Genomic DNA, 15,564 nt, shown 5'->3' with positions numbered 1-15,564 from the left:
AGAGGGAGCTGGGAGGCAATTTCAGATTTTCACTGCCTCATTAGAAGACTACAATTATACTAGCTAGGTTCCCTACTTAAATTGCACCCGATTCTGCCCATTTTTCCAGGTCATGGGATTATCTGCCTGAGGGTTAGAAGCTTCAGGGTTGTGTGTAGATTTGTTGTTTTTCTTTCTTTCTTTTTTTTGGTTTTGGCCTCTTTGGAGGATTTGGTCTTTGGATGTGTGTTTGCTGTTTGGATCTTTGATAGGAAGAAAGTAAACAGAAGGTTGAATTACACCTCGGTCTCCCAGAATTCTTTGGAAATTGGGCTGCTACTCATCTGGGTCTGCAGCTACTCCATTAGATGGAATTTTCCGGAAAGCCACATGAGACGCAAACAGCTTTGTCAAGGAGTTTTATGGGAATCGCTGTTCATTTCCAGCCTGTGTATCACCTAATCCCCAGAAGATGATTTTATGATCCCCCCCCCCCCCCCCATATTTCGACAGATAAGATATATACTACTTTAGATTCTTATAGGGCTCTCTGGAGAGACATAAAACAACTTCACACAGCTGAAAAAAGTCTGGGATTATGTGCAGGATGATTGTGTGTCCCTCAGCAGAACAGAAACTGCAACGCTGCCTGTTATTATTGTATTTTATACACATGTGTCGCATCAGAGCTATAGACCTCTGCAGGTCTCTGAAATGAGTTTTTATGCAAATGAAATGGTCGAACCATGTAATTTTCTGGGGGGAGGTGGTGGCTGTTGAGTATGGCAGATACCAGGTACTGACTGCGGAGGGGTGTTTCTTAAAGTGCTGGAGCAGTTGGCTCAGTGGTCCATAATAGCTACATTTCTGTGGTTTCATTACCCACAAGTCCCTGCAGTGCTTAGAAACGTTTATAATTGTTTTGAAAGGCCTGGTTTTCAAAGTGGGAATTCCTGACCTCGCCATGTTGTGCTAGATTATGGGGCGATAGCAGGGAAGTGGATCGCTCAGATACATGCAGCCACATGCATGCTTTATATGTGTTCTCAGCTGAGTGCTTTTCTACACATACTCAAACTACTCAGTGGGACTCAATTTCCCATAATGCACTGGCAACTACCATTATGGGGGCTTTCTGCACCCTGCTGTTCATCCCCCATGGCACGACCCGGCCCCAGAGCACCTTTGGCCGCCTGCGCCTGCCACTTCTCCCGGTTCTGGGCCACCTCGACGCTCCACAGGGATTTGAAGATCTTGAGGTCGACGCTGAGCAGGGAACAGTTTAGGGACGTGCCCCCGTCAGAACCAGTGGTCTTTGCGGTGTAGCGCTTCACGTCAGCGGAGTTGATGCTGTTAAGACTGTGGGGGGGGGGGGGGAGGAGGCAGGTATGAAGCAACATGGGATGTGTGCAGGAGGTCCTGTTGCAAGGCTTCCATGCAGAGTCATGGGGTTTGCGTCACTATAATGCGATGGGAGCAGATGTGGAGCAAAACCACCAGCATCGCCCCCCTGAGGCCCTGCTGAGAACTGTCACTGCCGCTTAGTGACCTGTCATCAGCGCATGGCAGTGACCCCCATGGTCCCCACTTCCAGCCTGTAGATGTCAACGTTCAGCCTCTGATTTACGGGGCAGGGGGAACCTGTTGGGGGCTTGATTAAGATGAGGGAAGCCGCAGGAGCTCGCCAGAGAGGTGGTGGTTGGGATCACAGGCAGGGGGCGCCATGATGGATGAGACAAAGGTGTACAGACACGTACCGGCGGCCCGTAGGCAACCAGGGATGAGAAAGCAGAAGCTATCAAAGATACGGATGTGACATACTGATGTGCGGGGAAAACATCTGGAGCTTTGTGTGCCTGAGGTGAAGATGCAGATTTAGGTACTGACAAGCTTTACCGACAAATTCTATGGGAATGAAGAATTTCAGGAATTACTAATAAGTTTTTTTGACTTTCAGAGGACTGACGGAGGGCCGAAGCAGGTACCCACAAATCATAACTGTTAGGGGGTCGGGGAAGAATCGCTGGGGGGGCTGACAGGGCGTGACAAACCTGGAGCGACGGAATCCTGCCAGACCCGAGTGCGAGGCCTCGTCGATGAGCGGCGTGACGATATTCTCTGCCATATCCGTCAGCACAGTAAACGTGGGAACCACGATAAAGTCGATGAACCCTGAGGGGGGAAGGGGGGCGGTCACCGAGGCGACACAAGAACATGGTACTTACTGTCCTCTAACCCGACAGCAGTAGTGGAATCCGTTGTAATATTTATCGTTCAGTTGTTAGCATGGACCAGGGAAGGTTCTCACCAATCTGGGACTGGGCCACCATGGTGGACTTGCGGTCACACAGCGGGGAGAAGGGCAGTCCAAGCTCCGCCTCCTTATCGCCCTGGCAACAGAGAACTTGGCGTCACCAAGGTAATGGATGATGAGTACATTGAGCCAATGAGCAACCAGAAGCTACGTGTCGCTGCTTTGAATCGCAGCCAACGTACTTAAGACATTACTGTAATCCGTTTCACCGCTGAAAGTTAGTTGTACTGCGTTACCCAGCGCTAACCTGAATCTGTCAGTGTGCTATCCACTCCTAACTACTTAGCTAAATTACCCAAACTGCACTCTTATGGAAAGTGCTAGATATGATCCTTTACCGAAAAAGAATCCTGTGCTGTTTTTGTACTTCCCAGCATACAGTATAGATGCTAGCAGCCTCGGAAAGGATTCCAGTCAATCAGCTACACTGGGTGAGTCTGAGGCTAACCATAGGCTGTCCTCAGTGAATCAGCTACACTGGTGTCAGAAGTGGGACATGAATGTACATGGAGAGTAAATGAAGCATTATGTTCCCCTACGACTGAATCCATTCTCACATCCATGAGCGTTTTGCCATCTCAGATGCCTTGCCAAGGGGGTGTTAGGGGGACACAACCTTTGGTACTGGGTTTTGAGTTTCACCATATCCTCCCTAAGCAGACCTACTGTAATAATAAGCCTTTAGTTAATAGCAACATCACAGTTTGGTACAAAACTAAATCAAAACTAATAGCAGCAAGGCTAGCATCAGGCCAGCAGGTGTCGCTGCTCACCCCTTTCCTAGTGTTTGAGTCCTTTGTAAATATGTCCATCGTCTTGTAGTGTTTGATTGTGATTGGCCCACACCTGTCCCTCATCTTACCCTCGTTATCTGTGTATAATAGTGCCACCCATGCCCTTGTTCCTCAGTTGGTTATTGTGTGTGTTTGTAGTTGTTGTTGTCCTGTGTTTGCTGCTGTTTGCTATGGTTGTTCCCGTGTTGCTCCCTGGCTTAGTTTTTGGCCCCTTGTGACCTGTTTGTTTCTTGTGTTCCTTTTGAGTTTTAATAAAGTCCCGTTTTGTGAGCCACAACGTGGCTCGTCTGTCCTTCGTCATGCCCGTCCACAAAACGTCTAAGTGCTGGCAAGACAGTTTAATTCCCCAGGTGATGTCTGGCATCATTTTTTTGAGTATCGGGTCATCGGAATGCAACTCTGGTCGATTTCTCTCACACCGACGACCGCAATGGTTTGATTCTAATAGAAGACTGATTCAAGTCAAGTGGCTCTTATTTCTGTGTGTCGATGATCTCAGGAAGGTCCCGGGAGCTCTTTTGATAATGAGCTTTTCGCAGCTGCACTTTAATGACCATGCACCTGCAAAGATGATTACATCACTGCAAACAGCCATGCTATAAAATAATCATTATTAAAGGTAGGCCAGTGCCATTTGTTGTTTTGGCATTTTCTATTAATTTGATCGATGGCTTGTCAAATAAATGTTAAGCCTTGGGACAAGTTACTTTTACAAGACAAACACTTTTTTTTTTTTTTGTGATTTTGGATGAAGGTTGTAGATGAAGTGAGCAGGTACGTTGGCACGCATGCATGGAATGCTGGGAGCTATTCTGGAATCTTCCCCCTGCCTAGCACTCACAACAGCTGCCATTGGCTGGCATTCTCAGCTGCCATTGGCTGGCATTCTCAGCTGCCATTGGCTGGCATTCTCAGCAAGGCTCTTTGGACCAGTTTTATGAATGATCATGTTTTGGCAGCCGGGCAGCATAAAGGAGGCTGAAAAAATTGCACCATAGGAGTTGTACCTGGACCAGCAACCACTACAATCTGATTGGTTATCTCTCTGAACCAATCATTGTTCCTTCTGCCCTACATTTTTGTGTAAGTAAAACTCCCATGAGTAAAAAAAATCACCTCACATCAGAGAGGAAGAAAGCAGTGCCCAGTCGAAAGAAATGCATCGCCAATTATTTAGATATGTGAGGGGATTTCCTGCTTAGAGGGCAGAATGGTTGGCATATTAAAAATCCACCAGGTCAGTCGAGAGTCGAGAAAATTCAATTTCAGGTGACACAGGACACACCTACTGTGAATAGAAGAGGACTGGGCAAGCTTGTGGATGTAAACACACAGGCTGGGACCGGCCAGGTGATTGGCGGCGGAATGTGATGCGTCACTCCGTAACTGGTGAGCAAGCAGCGGGCCATGTGGGCCCAGGGCCATGTAAACAAACGTCAGGTGGCCGTGCGACCTCACCTGCCTGAAGAACTCCTCCAGCAGGGACATGGTCCAGCGATGATGCAGGTCCCAGTTTTTGGCTGGGTGGCTGATGTCAGCAGTGTGCAGCAGCAGAGATAAGGCCTTGGGCTTGTCGATCCTGTAAGGGAGGGTGTCAGAAAACACGGGCAGATGCTCCGAGCTGTGTTCAGATCTCCTGAGTTTACGGAATGTTCCTGTAATGTTCCTGTCCTTCCTTCACCTCCCGCTGCTCGGACTCAGCGGCAGTGTTTTCTCTTGTTTGGGTAGAAGCTCATTTTCTCCGCCCCCCGCCCCCATCCACCTTTCACTGCACCCCAGGCAGCCATCGCTTCTGCGGTGCTGTTTTCTGGAGTCGTTCATTGAGGTTGCTCTCTGCCTGGCCCCGGGCTCTTCTAGCCAATCAGCCAATGGTCGTGTGTATAATGGTCACGTCCCCGAAAGTCCAGGCATTCGGGGGGCAGGGGCGGTGAAGCAGAACCCAGAAGATTTATAGCTCAAAGATATATAAATCAAAGGGGCTCAGATCTTGTATTTGTTTGGGGCAGAGACGCGTTTATTCATGCGGAAGGGCGATTTAGGCGTCTTATACAGCTACTCTGGAAATCCCGTAAGAAAAGGTGTATGAGACGATGTCCGGTTTTGAGATTCAGTGGCTCTGGTGGCGAACTGACCCTTCGGGTTGTTGCAGGGAGTTCTTCATGGCTTTGACCTGCTGGAAGTGGCAGGACATGTCTGTGGCCAGGACCATCTCCACCACCAGGGCCCTCAGCTCTCTGTGGCGGGATGGGAGAAGAAGGCAACCTCAGATCACCTTTGGGGGTAAAGACACTGAGGAGTCCTGCCGTTGGACCATCGAGAAGGTCTTTTAAAGTACACATCCATGCGAGTAAAAATAACATGTCTGTTTTCTCTAAAACAGCGATCAAGGTGATGATTACGGTTGCTAAGAAACATAATAATAATAACAATAAAAAGACGGCCCTTTGTGTCAGATTATGCCTTACGCTTGATCGTTATCGCTGTCTAATCTTCTCTCTAAACATGAAAAAAAAAGCATGTATCATGTACCCACTGCCCGAAAACGTGAAATGACCCCCATCGGAGGTGAGTCGCGCCCGGCCTCCATATGCTCACCTCCAGTCATCCTTCGATAAGTTGTACAGGATGTTCATTTCGTCGTCGTCCTGTAGGAGGCGGTATGCTGCACTTACATGGTGGCTTTCGAGCACCGCCCTGTCATTGTACAGTATGGCAGCGTCTGATCTGTAATATACATAATATACAATATAATATGTGATATACATCACTGCGCAAAAGTCTCAGGCAGTCAAGAAAAATGCTAAAAGCTATTTAACTGGGTTGTAAGTGCAGAAAAATCACAATTTAACATTGGGACATGGGCAAAATAAGAGCGACACAATAAAAACTAACAAGAACTTCTGTTCTCCAAAAGGTTACTGATACCTTGTTGGACGGCTAGATGATCAGCGCTCTGCGTCCCAAAGCTCTCCTCAGGGGCACCCCAGCCATTCATTGTATTCATTAAATTTCACCACCAGCTCAATTAATTAATTAACTGATTAGGTTAAATAACTCAATGAGTTATCGATTAGCCAAACATGGCGTGATATTTGTCAAGTCAAAAAAATACATGGGGTATATTGGATGGTTGCTGAACAGATTGAGGTGACTTTAAGTGAGATTTTGAAATGACTAAAGCTGACACACTTTGACAGACATGATATAATAGTTTTACGCCAACATAAAGATCATTTCAACGTCATTTTCTTTGACTGCCTCTTTCATAACACTGTATATGTCACTTATTTTGATTCCATTGTACACTTTGTATTTCATTTTTCATTATTATGTCATATAAACCCATGACTGGGTGTCAGGTGACTTGGGGCACTTGTATTGCTCTGTTCCGCCCGTCGCTCGGCCTGAATGATTTGTGTAAATTGGTGCTTTGTTTCGTCTCGGCCCAGTAACCCGGATCCTGACTGACGCCAGAGTCAATCCCGGTAATCTTTCCGCACCATCATTTTCCCCGTTTGGCTCTGCTGCTTCCGCCTCGCGTCCGCGTATAATTTTGCCCGTGTGTATAAATAGTGTCACTGTTTAGGTCACATCAGCCCAGGCGGAGGATGGTTTGCTGATTCTGGGGGCCCCGCTCAAAAAGTCAGTAATGCAGTGACTGTTTGTGGCCAACAGGTGGCGCTGTGAAAATACATGGTTTGAGTGGTGGTAAACAACACTGCTGAGCCCAGCTCTGCTCTAACATTATACGTTGACTCTTAAGTGCACCTCGCAGTTGACAGAAGTAAACATCAATGGGTCCTTCCCACCTCCCCCACCACACCCCCTTCCCTCATGGACACGCCCCTTACCTGGTCTGTATGTGGAAGTTGTTGGTGGTCCCGGTGTGCTCGTAGTCATGGATGGCTGCGGCAAAGATCATTGCGAATATCTCCAGCTCCGTGAGCCAGTGCTGGAGGGCGAAGGTGTGGAGTGAGAGAGAAATAAACGAGAGGGCAAGGAAGAGAGAGAAACAAAGGAGAGGACGGAGGTGGGGAAGTAGGCCCTGAGTGCCATGTGACTGCTTCCCCCGTCGGTCATAGTCCTGCTCATAAGATGTTACAGAAGGGGCGGAGTCACAGGGCACTGGCCCCAGCTGAAAGCTGATTGGCCCGCAGAGTGCCCCCAACTCTCTCAGCCACCAATTCCAATTTCTTCATTGTTCAATGACAAGGTTGGCCCCCTCTGTTTGAATTATGGCCCTTCTTATACCCCCCACCTCACAAAAACCTTGAGTCACCCCTGGGCCAGCAGACAGTAAGGGTCGACCTTGTAATCAGCTACAGGAGGTCTATGTCCCATCAGTACCACGATCAGGAGAAGCTTGAGAATACGCAGAGCGAATTCGGAGTGTTTTCTATGAGGACAAGTGGCATTAACTGGGATGACAGCGACAAATCGACTGATAAGAAGGGCCCTGCATTCTGATCATGGCTGGGAATGATGCGCGCCGGCTCCCCCTGCCTGTGGATTTGATACGGCATGACGGATACCGCCTCCCAGCCCATAATGCAATAGCTCTGAAGGTTAAGCCCATAAAAACATATTGGAGGAACGAGCTGCAGTTGTAACATTTTTTTTCCATGATAAAATGAAATGAGAGATTAAAAAGAAAATGCCTCATGCTTTTTATAAATGGCTGGAGGCTGCAGGACAATGATTGTGGACCTGTATTAAATTAGCCTTTTTCTGACATTTCTCAATGAGCGTGGCTTTTCCGCTCCTACTTGGAGGGGAGGGGGGGCTTCCATCTCTCTGTCTGTGCAGCATAATTAAGAATAAACGCTCAAACTGAGACAACTTACCAGCTGAATGTGCCACATCTCTGTGCCAGTTAAAATTGGGCACATTTTTCATGGATATTGAACAACAGTGAGCATTACGCTGGTTTTAGAAGCCAGTGAGTTGCACTGCAATCGACTTTCAGTGGCGGAAGTCAAAAGATACATTAATTAAATATTTTTTTAAAAAGTCACGGCAAACAGATGAATGTGAAAGTGGCAGCCGGAAGATCGATGTGCCCTCAGGGTTGGCTGAGTGCCTCTCAGTGAGCTACCCCACCCTGTCACTGTAAATCCAGACGTGGGGGGGGGGGGGTGTGAGATCAGTGACAAATGATATGAAATCAATAGCTGTGCTCTCAAATGCTTCCCCCCCCCCCCAGGAACCACAACTTTCTCTGCTGCGCCCCACACAGTCTCACGACCCATTCTGTCCCGGACAAAAGTCTGCAGTGCTGTACTGGGGAGATAAGGCACTGAAATCCCTTGTAAAGAGGCACGATATGCTCCAGATGTCTTTGTATTTTTCAGTAAAAGCACAAATCTGTCATGCCCAAAGCCATTATGGCACCATCTATCAAAGCGTACAACAGAGAGTGAGCTCTCACTGCATTGTGGGAAGATTCCTGGCGGAACATCAGCAGGAATCTTAAGTAGTATCAGTACCGGACTTCCCATGATTCCTGGCTGCGTTTGTGAATGAACATGTGACTACACTGTACCACCAATCAGGCTTCCCATGATGCCTTGCTGTGCCTGAGTATGTGACCGGCTGCGTACTAACCACCATCCCCGTCTTCAGCAGAAGGTAGTGCACCGTCTGAGTCACGTCCGCGGCGTGTATCAGGTTGTGGTACGGGTTCTTGTGTTTGCTGTAGCCCACCTCCAGCGCCTCCACGAAGGACACCAGGGCAGAGATGGGGATCTGCAGTTAGGACAGGAGGGGAGAGACCAGGGTGGGATGCAGGCCACTGGAACCCAACACAACCCAGAAAAACTGGTTTGGGTTCATCTTAAATGCAATCTTTTTATTTTAAATACAAATGGAGATTATCCAATAGCCTCTTCTTGTTTTGATATCAAAATATGACATTTGAAAATGCAGATAAAAGTGACCCTTGTTGCTTACCTTAAAGCGGTTGATCAGGTCATATCTTGTGAGCAAGTCATAAAATATGAATTTTAAAGAGTGATCTCCACTGGCATCGTTCAGGCTGAACACGTCGAATGACCACTTGTCAGTGTTCTATTGGAACAGAAGAGGAGTTAATTTTACTGTTTGGGATGACAACTGGATCCTACATCCATTTTTTTTGCATCCAAAAACTTACATGTATATTTATTATAAGGGCGGTGTGTGGCTGCAATCAGATGGTCGCTGGTTCAAATCCCATGATTTCACTGTTGGGCCCTTGAATAAGGCCCTTAACCCCAACTGCTTCAGGGATTGTCTGATACTGCTTTCTTAACTGAATGTCACCTTGAATTAAAGTGTCTAATGAATGTAAATGTATTTTGATTACATAGTATATATAATGATTTCAGTTATTTCCCCTTTGGTGGGATCCCCCAATAAATCCAACTAAAACCAAAAGAGTTTATAAGTCAGTGTGTACTGGTATATACTGGTGGCTTTTGGGTGTTCTGGTGTTTCTCTAGCAACAGAAGAAATGTACCTCTTCTATCACAGATTATTAGATGGGTTCATCTGATTAAAATCCCGTCTGAGGATCTGGTTCTACACAGTCAGGCTTTGCTGAGTGAGGATGACATGTTAAGCTGCATGGCATGAGTTTGCATGGCATGATCTGAGTTGTGTCCAGGGAGCGTGTGCACCGCATGACATCACTAAACACACAGCTGAGCATGTATGTAGTGGGACTCTGGTCACAGAAACACAATCAGGCTCTTTAAGGGACAGGCCAATCGGACGGGGGGGGGGGGGGGTGTAACATGCATTACATGCGCACGTGTCATGTGAAGCTACATGTTACATCTGGCTGAATATAATGCCTATTGTAAAGGCAGGTAAGCATTCGATGGCTCTGTGCAGGTGTGACCGGGTTGGGACGGAATACCTTAAGGACAGCTATGACGGTGGGGGGGTAACTCAGGCCCACCATGTTTGAGGTCCGCCTGTACATCCTGTATGGGGGGAGATAAGACCATGGACAGTGAGGGGCAGCTGGGGGCAATCAGGAAGAACCAGGTAGGTTTAGGGACAGTCAGAGACAGTCAGGGAAAGTCATAGTGAGCCAGGGACAGCGAGGGATAGTTTGGGAGAGCCAGGGACGGTCAGATACAGTCAGGGAGAGTTAAGAACAGTCAGGGGCAGTCAGGAAGAGCCAGAGATGGTCAGGGACAGTCAGAGACAGTGAGGGACAGTCAGAGACAGTCAGGGACAGTGAGGGACAGTGAGGGACAGTCAGAGACAGTGAGGGACAGTGAGGGACAGTCAGGGACAGTCAGAGACAGTCAGGGACAGTCAGGGACAGTCAGAGACAGTCAGGGACAGTGATGGACAGTAAGGGACAGTCAGAGACAGTCAGGGACAGTCAGGGACAGTGAGGGACAGTAAGGGACAGTGAGGGACAATAAGGGACAGTATGGTGTTGTCCTCTCATCACATGCGGCTGCTGAGCGAAATCTGTTAAGATGGACCGAAGAGCCTAGAATCCCTGGCATCACCACTTGCTTAAATTAGCACATATTCTGCATAGTTTTTCACATCTAATTTTCTTTGTCAACAATCAGTTTAATCTTGTCGATGTAAAGTAATGAATCTGATGTAAACCATCATATACAAAACGAGGTAAATTTCCTAAATCTGAAAAAGAAAAACTGAAAATGGACAATGGAAATGAAACTCTTAAAAATAATAATTATTGTAATTGCATGATTATAATTATCGTATTACTTTTCGGGGGCATGAGTGTGACCGCGCATGTGTACTGTATGTGGACCCACCTCTCCACGAATATCCCAGCCTGCACGGCATGAACGATGCTCCGGAAACGAGGCTTCTCCTCTGTCCGCCGCAGCATCAGGCCCATCTGCCGCGTAAAAGTGGACGCCAGCCAGTCCCGCACCTCCGATGGTACCGAGTCTGACTGGATGTCGCTGAGCTCATCCTCCGTGTCCACCAGCCGCCTGCAGGGGGCGAGCCAGTGAATGTCAAAGAGACCTTACAGGAGGACAGAGGGGACAAGACTGGGGGACAGAGAGACCTTACAGGAGGACAGAGGGGACAAGACTGGGGGACAGAGAGACCTTACAGGAGGACAGAGGGGACAAGACTGGGGCACAGAGAGACCTTACAGGAGGACAGAGGGGACAAGACTGGGGCACAGAGACACCTTACAGGAGGTCAGAGAGGACAAGACTGGGGCACAGAGACACCTTACAGGAGGTCAGAGAGGACAAGACTGGGGCACAGAGAGACCTTACAGGAGGACAGAGGGGACAAGACTGGGGGACAGAGAGACCTTACGGGAGGACAGAGGGGACAAGACTGGGGGACAGAGAGACCTTACAGGAGGACAGAGGGGACAAGACTGGGGGACAGAGAGACCTTACAGGAGGACAGAGGGGACAAGACTGGGGGACAGAGAGACCTTACAGGAGGACAGAGGGGACAAGACTGGGGCACAGAGAGACCTTACAGGAGGTCAGACAAGACTGGGGCACAGAGAGACCTTACAGGAGGTCAGACAAGACTGGGGCACAGAGAGACCTTACAGGAGGTCAGACAAGACTGGGGCACAGAGAGACCTTACAGGAGGTCAGACAAGACTGGGGCACAGAGAGACCTTACAGGAGGTCAGACAAGACTGGGGCACAGAGAGACCTTACAGGAGGTCAGACAAGACTGGGGCACAGAGAGACCTTACAGGAGGTCAGACAAGACTGGGGCACAGAGAGACCTTACAGGAGGTCAGACAAGACTGGGGCACAGAGAGACCTTACAGGAGGTCAGACAAGACTGGGGCACAGAGAGACCTTACAGGAGGTCAGACAAGACTGGGGCACAGAGAGACCTTACAGGAGGTCAGACAAGACTGGGGGACAGAGAGACCTTACAGGAGGACAGAGGGGACTGGGGGACAGAGAGACTTTACAGGAGGACAGAGGGGACTGGAGGACAGAGAGATGTTACTGAAGGTCCACAGCTTTTTATTGCCTGAATGAGGTTACCTGGTCTCCTCGATGTACACAGACTCCAGCACTGAGGCTGCATACTCCAGGTTCTTCTTCAGGTCCACAACAGAGGCCTCTCCCCTCTCCAGCTGCTTCACCAGGCATCGCAGTCTGGAAGAGAGAGGACAGGAGCTTGGACCCGACAACCTACTGGCACGGATCAATATCAGATACAGCTGAACCAAACTGAGGGACCAATCAATCCAGCCAGGCAAAAGTTATATCACATTTCACCTAAATCGTGGGACTGTCATGTGATTAATGATGCCACATCCCTAGGAGTGACTCTACTGTTGGACCTTAGAGGGCTGAATGCCTCCAAAAAACCTACTGAATAGATTTATCTATTTAGCAGGCGTTTTAATTGAAAGCAACGGAATGCAGGGTCAGTCAGTGCCTGGGGCAATTGGGAGTTAAGGGCCTGGGCTTTGAACCGATTGCATTCTGATCATAGATACAGAGTCGTACCCCTCGGAGCTGCACAACAACAACAAAAGAAACAGGTTAACAAAAGAAGATACACGGGGATACACAGTCCAAAGCATTCAAAACACCCAAAAAGGCAATATCAGAATATACTTTATTAATCTCTGTGGAGAAATCAGGTCATTTTCTCTGTGTCCCCTGTGGCTTTAATGACAGTGTCACCGCAGTGGGCAGGCAAACACGCACCCTGCTGTGTATTTATTTCTGCTGTTTATAAAAACGTGGTCCGTGTTAATCCCAGCAGCGGGTATCTGTTAGCGCCACTCCCCTCACGCGCTCAGACTGCCTCCCGCCGTGTGATGCTGAGGTGTTAATGCAGGCCCCCGACCCCCAGGCCCGCCGCAGAGATGGACTCGCTCAGAACCGAACCCCCCTAAATCCCACCGAGCTCCCAGCTGCTCTAATCCAATCCAGTCCATTAGCTAAATATCTCCTTCTCCGGGTCCGCAGAGTAATTCCATTCCAGACCGTTGCCATGCTCGTCACGTTGCTGTAAACCTGCGGAGAGAGGATCACTGCGGTCTCTTCTGGAATATTCCGAGGCCCGCATCCCCTGACGGAGAGCCTGGGGTACCTCAGTGCTGAGTCATTCCTGGCTGCCGACATTCGATGCAGAGGAACGCCAAGAGGCATCGCCTCTGGAAACTCTGTCAAGAAAACATGCCAGCTTCTCACACACAAGCGGTGCGAGTGAACGACGGCCCACCGATGATGGTCTTCAGGCAGGGGGAGTGTGGAAGCCGCAGTTAGACCCTGCCTGAAGTGTCGTTCCAGAAAGACATCCAACGTTCCGGAGAACGACAGGAGCGCGTAGGTCTCAGCACTGGGGGGCCCTTGACCATTTTTAACATGGACAAATGCATTTGGGGGAAAACTCATCTATGTCCATGGCAAAACATTATGATTGAGAAAAAAAAACTGATATAAAAAACAGAGATGTGAATCGATTTTAAACTGTAACTAATTAATAACCTAGTTTTCTGTGATTAATTGCATTGATTGCACATTAAAAATATTTACACGATGAATCCTCAAATGAATGAAAACTGAACCCAAAGTACTTTTTAATATTTCTTCAACATTTTAACTTGCGGTGTATAGATTGACCATTTGCAGTTTTCGTAGCACGTGTGTTTTTAATACCACGTCCGTGGTAGAGATTGCATTTTGATCAAAATGTCCGTCCTAATTCCCCATGAAAATGACCCCCACTCAGCACACCCTCCCTGCCCCCTCCCCACCCTGTTAGCTATCAAAGAGCCAACATGTAATGGCTGCATTTTCTATTAAATGGTAATTAATGGCACAACATGTCTTAAAATTGTAAATAAAGGATGATTACTGGTAAATGCAAAAATATGTCACAGTTCCCCTGGATGAACTTAAATTAAACTCATTATTACAGACACTAGAGGGCAGCTTACATTTCCCGTAGGATATTAGTAATGAAAGCATTGAGTCTGGGTCCCCTGTCATGCTGCGGAAATGGAATCTGCCCTCTTGTGGCCCCAAGTGGTGTTCAGCCATTCCATAACAAAGATGGAATTGCGGCCTTTCATTGAAACGGCTACTTTATGGACATTCCCTTTGTCGGCGCAGGGGCAATTCAAGGGCAAATTTACATCACGTCGCAGTCTGCGTATAGAGCCTCTTGATGATTTGTAACCCTTGTTGAAATTCTGGAAGGGCTCCATGAGGGAGAGAGAGCCTCTTTTACTAAGAATCCTTTTTTTTTTCCTGATGTAAAGACCAATCACGTCGTTTCTCAGAAACAAAGCAGCGATGTAATGTGAGGGAAAGCGAGGCTGGTGTATTAGGTTATGGAGCCCTGATGGGACAGAAGAAAACCACCAGCAGCGTGTATGTGTGAGAGAAAGAGAGGGAGAGAGAGAGAGAGAGAGAGAGAGAGAGAGACTGCTGCAAGGGAAATGGTCCAAACTCCATTATTTCTCTGCCCAATCAACCACAGGTCCATTCCAGTTCATGCATTTCGAAGATTAATCTGTTTGCTAGAGCTGCATATACTGGAAGCTAACTGCTGTGTTCCAGTGTCTGTATGCATTATTAGAAACAAAATGGTGCTTGTTAATAATAGATACTTTATGACTGTCAGGTTTAACGTAGCCCAGTGGAGGCAGACATTCTATAATATTGAATATATATGTATATATAAACATATAAACATTCTGGTTTTGTAAACTCTCCACAAAATAAATGAAAAAAGAAAAATAACTAGCATTTGTCTTTCATTGCAGGAACTCCAGCTGTATCAATAGAGTATGACAATATTAAATATTAAATGAGACACTTGCAGTCAGTCATCCAGAAAAATGGGGGGCGCTGTTCAAAATGAAACATGGGTTTATTGACTGCTGGGTGTAGCCTGGAACTGCAGAGCGCTGGAGTGCAGTCGTCAGCAGACTGATCACCCCACAGAGGTTGGGCGGGGGTGGTAATGCAGTACCAGTAAGCTGGTAACCCCCCCCAGGCTGGTTTTCTCGGGTGTGTTGGTCTTGTGACATGAATCTTTGTGCCTGTCTGCACCCCCCAGCTTCACATACAGCTGTATAGAGGAAAAACAGCTGACCTACAAAGCAAGGATGACGTGTCCATCTCACACCTATGTGGGGACTGTGACAAATTTTGGGCAAAGGTTTGAGGAGGGGTGCCAGTCGTCCCGGGTAAGATAAGCTGCAGAGGCTGGGGCTGTCAGTGATCCTCGCCCCCCCCTGGGAATGACACCACTCCAGCTGCTAATGGACTCCCCGACCCGGCCCGGAACCCGGATCTCAATTCCCCGACGGCGTTTAACCCAGAGCGGCGGGCGGGGAAATCTGAGATCCGATTCTGCGGCTAGACAGCACCGAGCCGTCCTCAACCGGCCGAGTGTCCGGCCGATTGACAGCCGAGCATGAGACGTGTCGCCCATATGGCGGAGGCCGTGAAACGGAGCGCATCTCAGGGACGTCGTGGG

General features: G+C 48.2%; 1 protein-coding gene across 5 annotated transcripts in view; it reads right to left on the bottom strand.

Annotated features, from left to right (window-relative positions):
* The window catches only part of pde1cb (phosphodiesterase 1C, calmodulin-dependent b), a 64,599-nt gene that overhangs the window by 5,986 nt on the left and 43,049 nt on the right, over positions 1-15,564 (bottom strand). For all 5 annotated transcript variants that reach the window (XM_023815773.2, XM_023815772.2, XM_023815774.2 and 2 more), the window contains 12 exons: positions 12,102-12,215; positions 10,875-11,057; positions 9,986-10,052; positions 9,037-9,153; positions 8,692-8,832; positions 6,939-7,039; positions 5,683-5,811; positions 5,220-5,321; positions 4,546-4,666; positions 2,288-2,369; positions 2,031-2,151; positions 1,163-1,338 (listed from right to left, as the gene is read on the bottom strand). In XM_023815773.2, the coding sequence (XP_023671541.2) occupies positions 1,163-1,338; positions 2,031-2,151; positions 2,288-2,369; positions 4,546-4,666; positions 5,220-5,321; positions 5,683-5,811; positions 6,939-7,039; positions 8,692-8,832; positions 9,037-9,153; positions 9,986-10,052; positions 10,875-11,057; positions 12,102-12,215 (1,454 nt within the window). The remainder of the gene's footprint in view (positions 1-1,162; positions 1,339-2,030; positions 2,152-2,287; positions 2,370-4,545; positions 4,667-5,219; positions 5,322-5,682; positions 5,812-6,938; positions 7,040-8,691; positions 8,833-9,036; positions 9,154-9,985; positions 10,053-10,874; positions 11,058-12,101; positions 12,216-15,564) is intronic.

The sequence above is a fragment of the Paramormyrops kingsleyae genome, chromosome 4 (assembly GCF_048594095.1).
Source record: "Paramormyrops kingsleyae isolate MSU_618 chromosome 4, PKINGS_0.4, whole genome shotgun sequence".
Classification (NCBI taxonomy): domain Eukaryota; kingdom Metazoa; phylum Chordata; class Actinopteri; order Osteoglossiformes; family Mormyridae; genus Paramormyrops; species Paramormyrops kingsleyae.
Note: the sequence above shows the minus strand (reverse complement) of the source record. Positions and strands in the feature narration are given on the sequence as shown.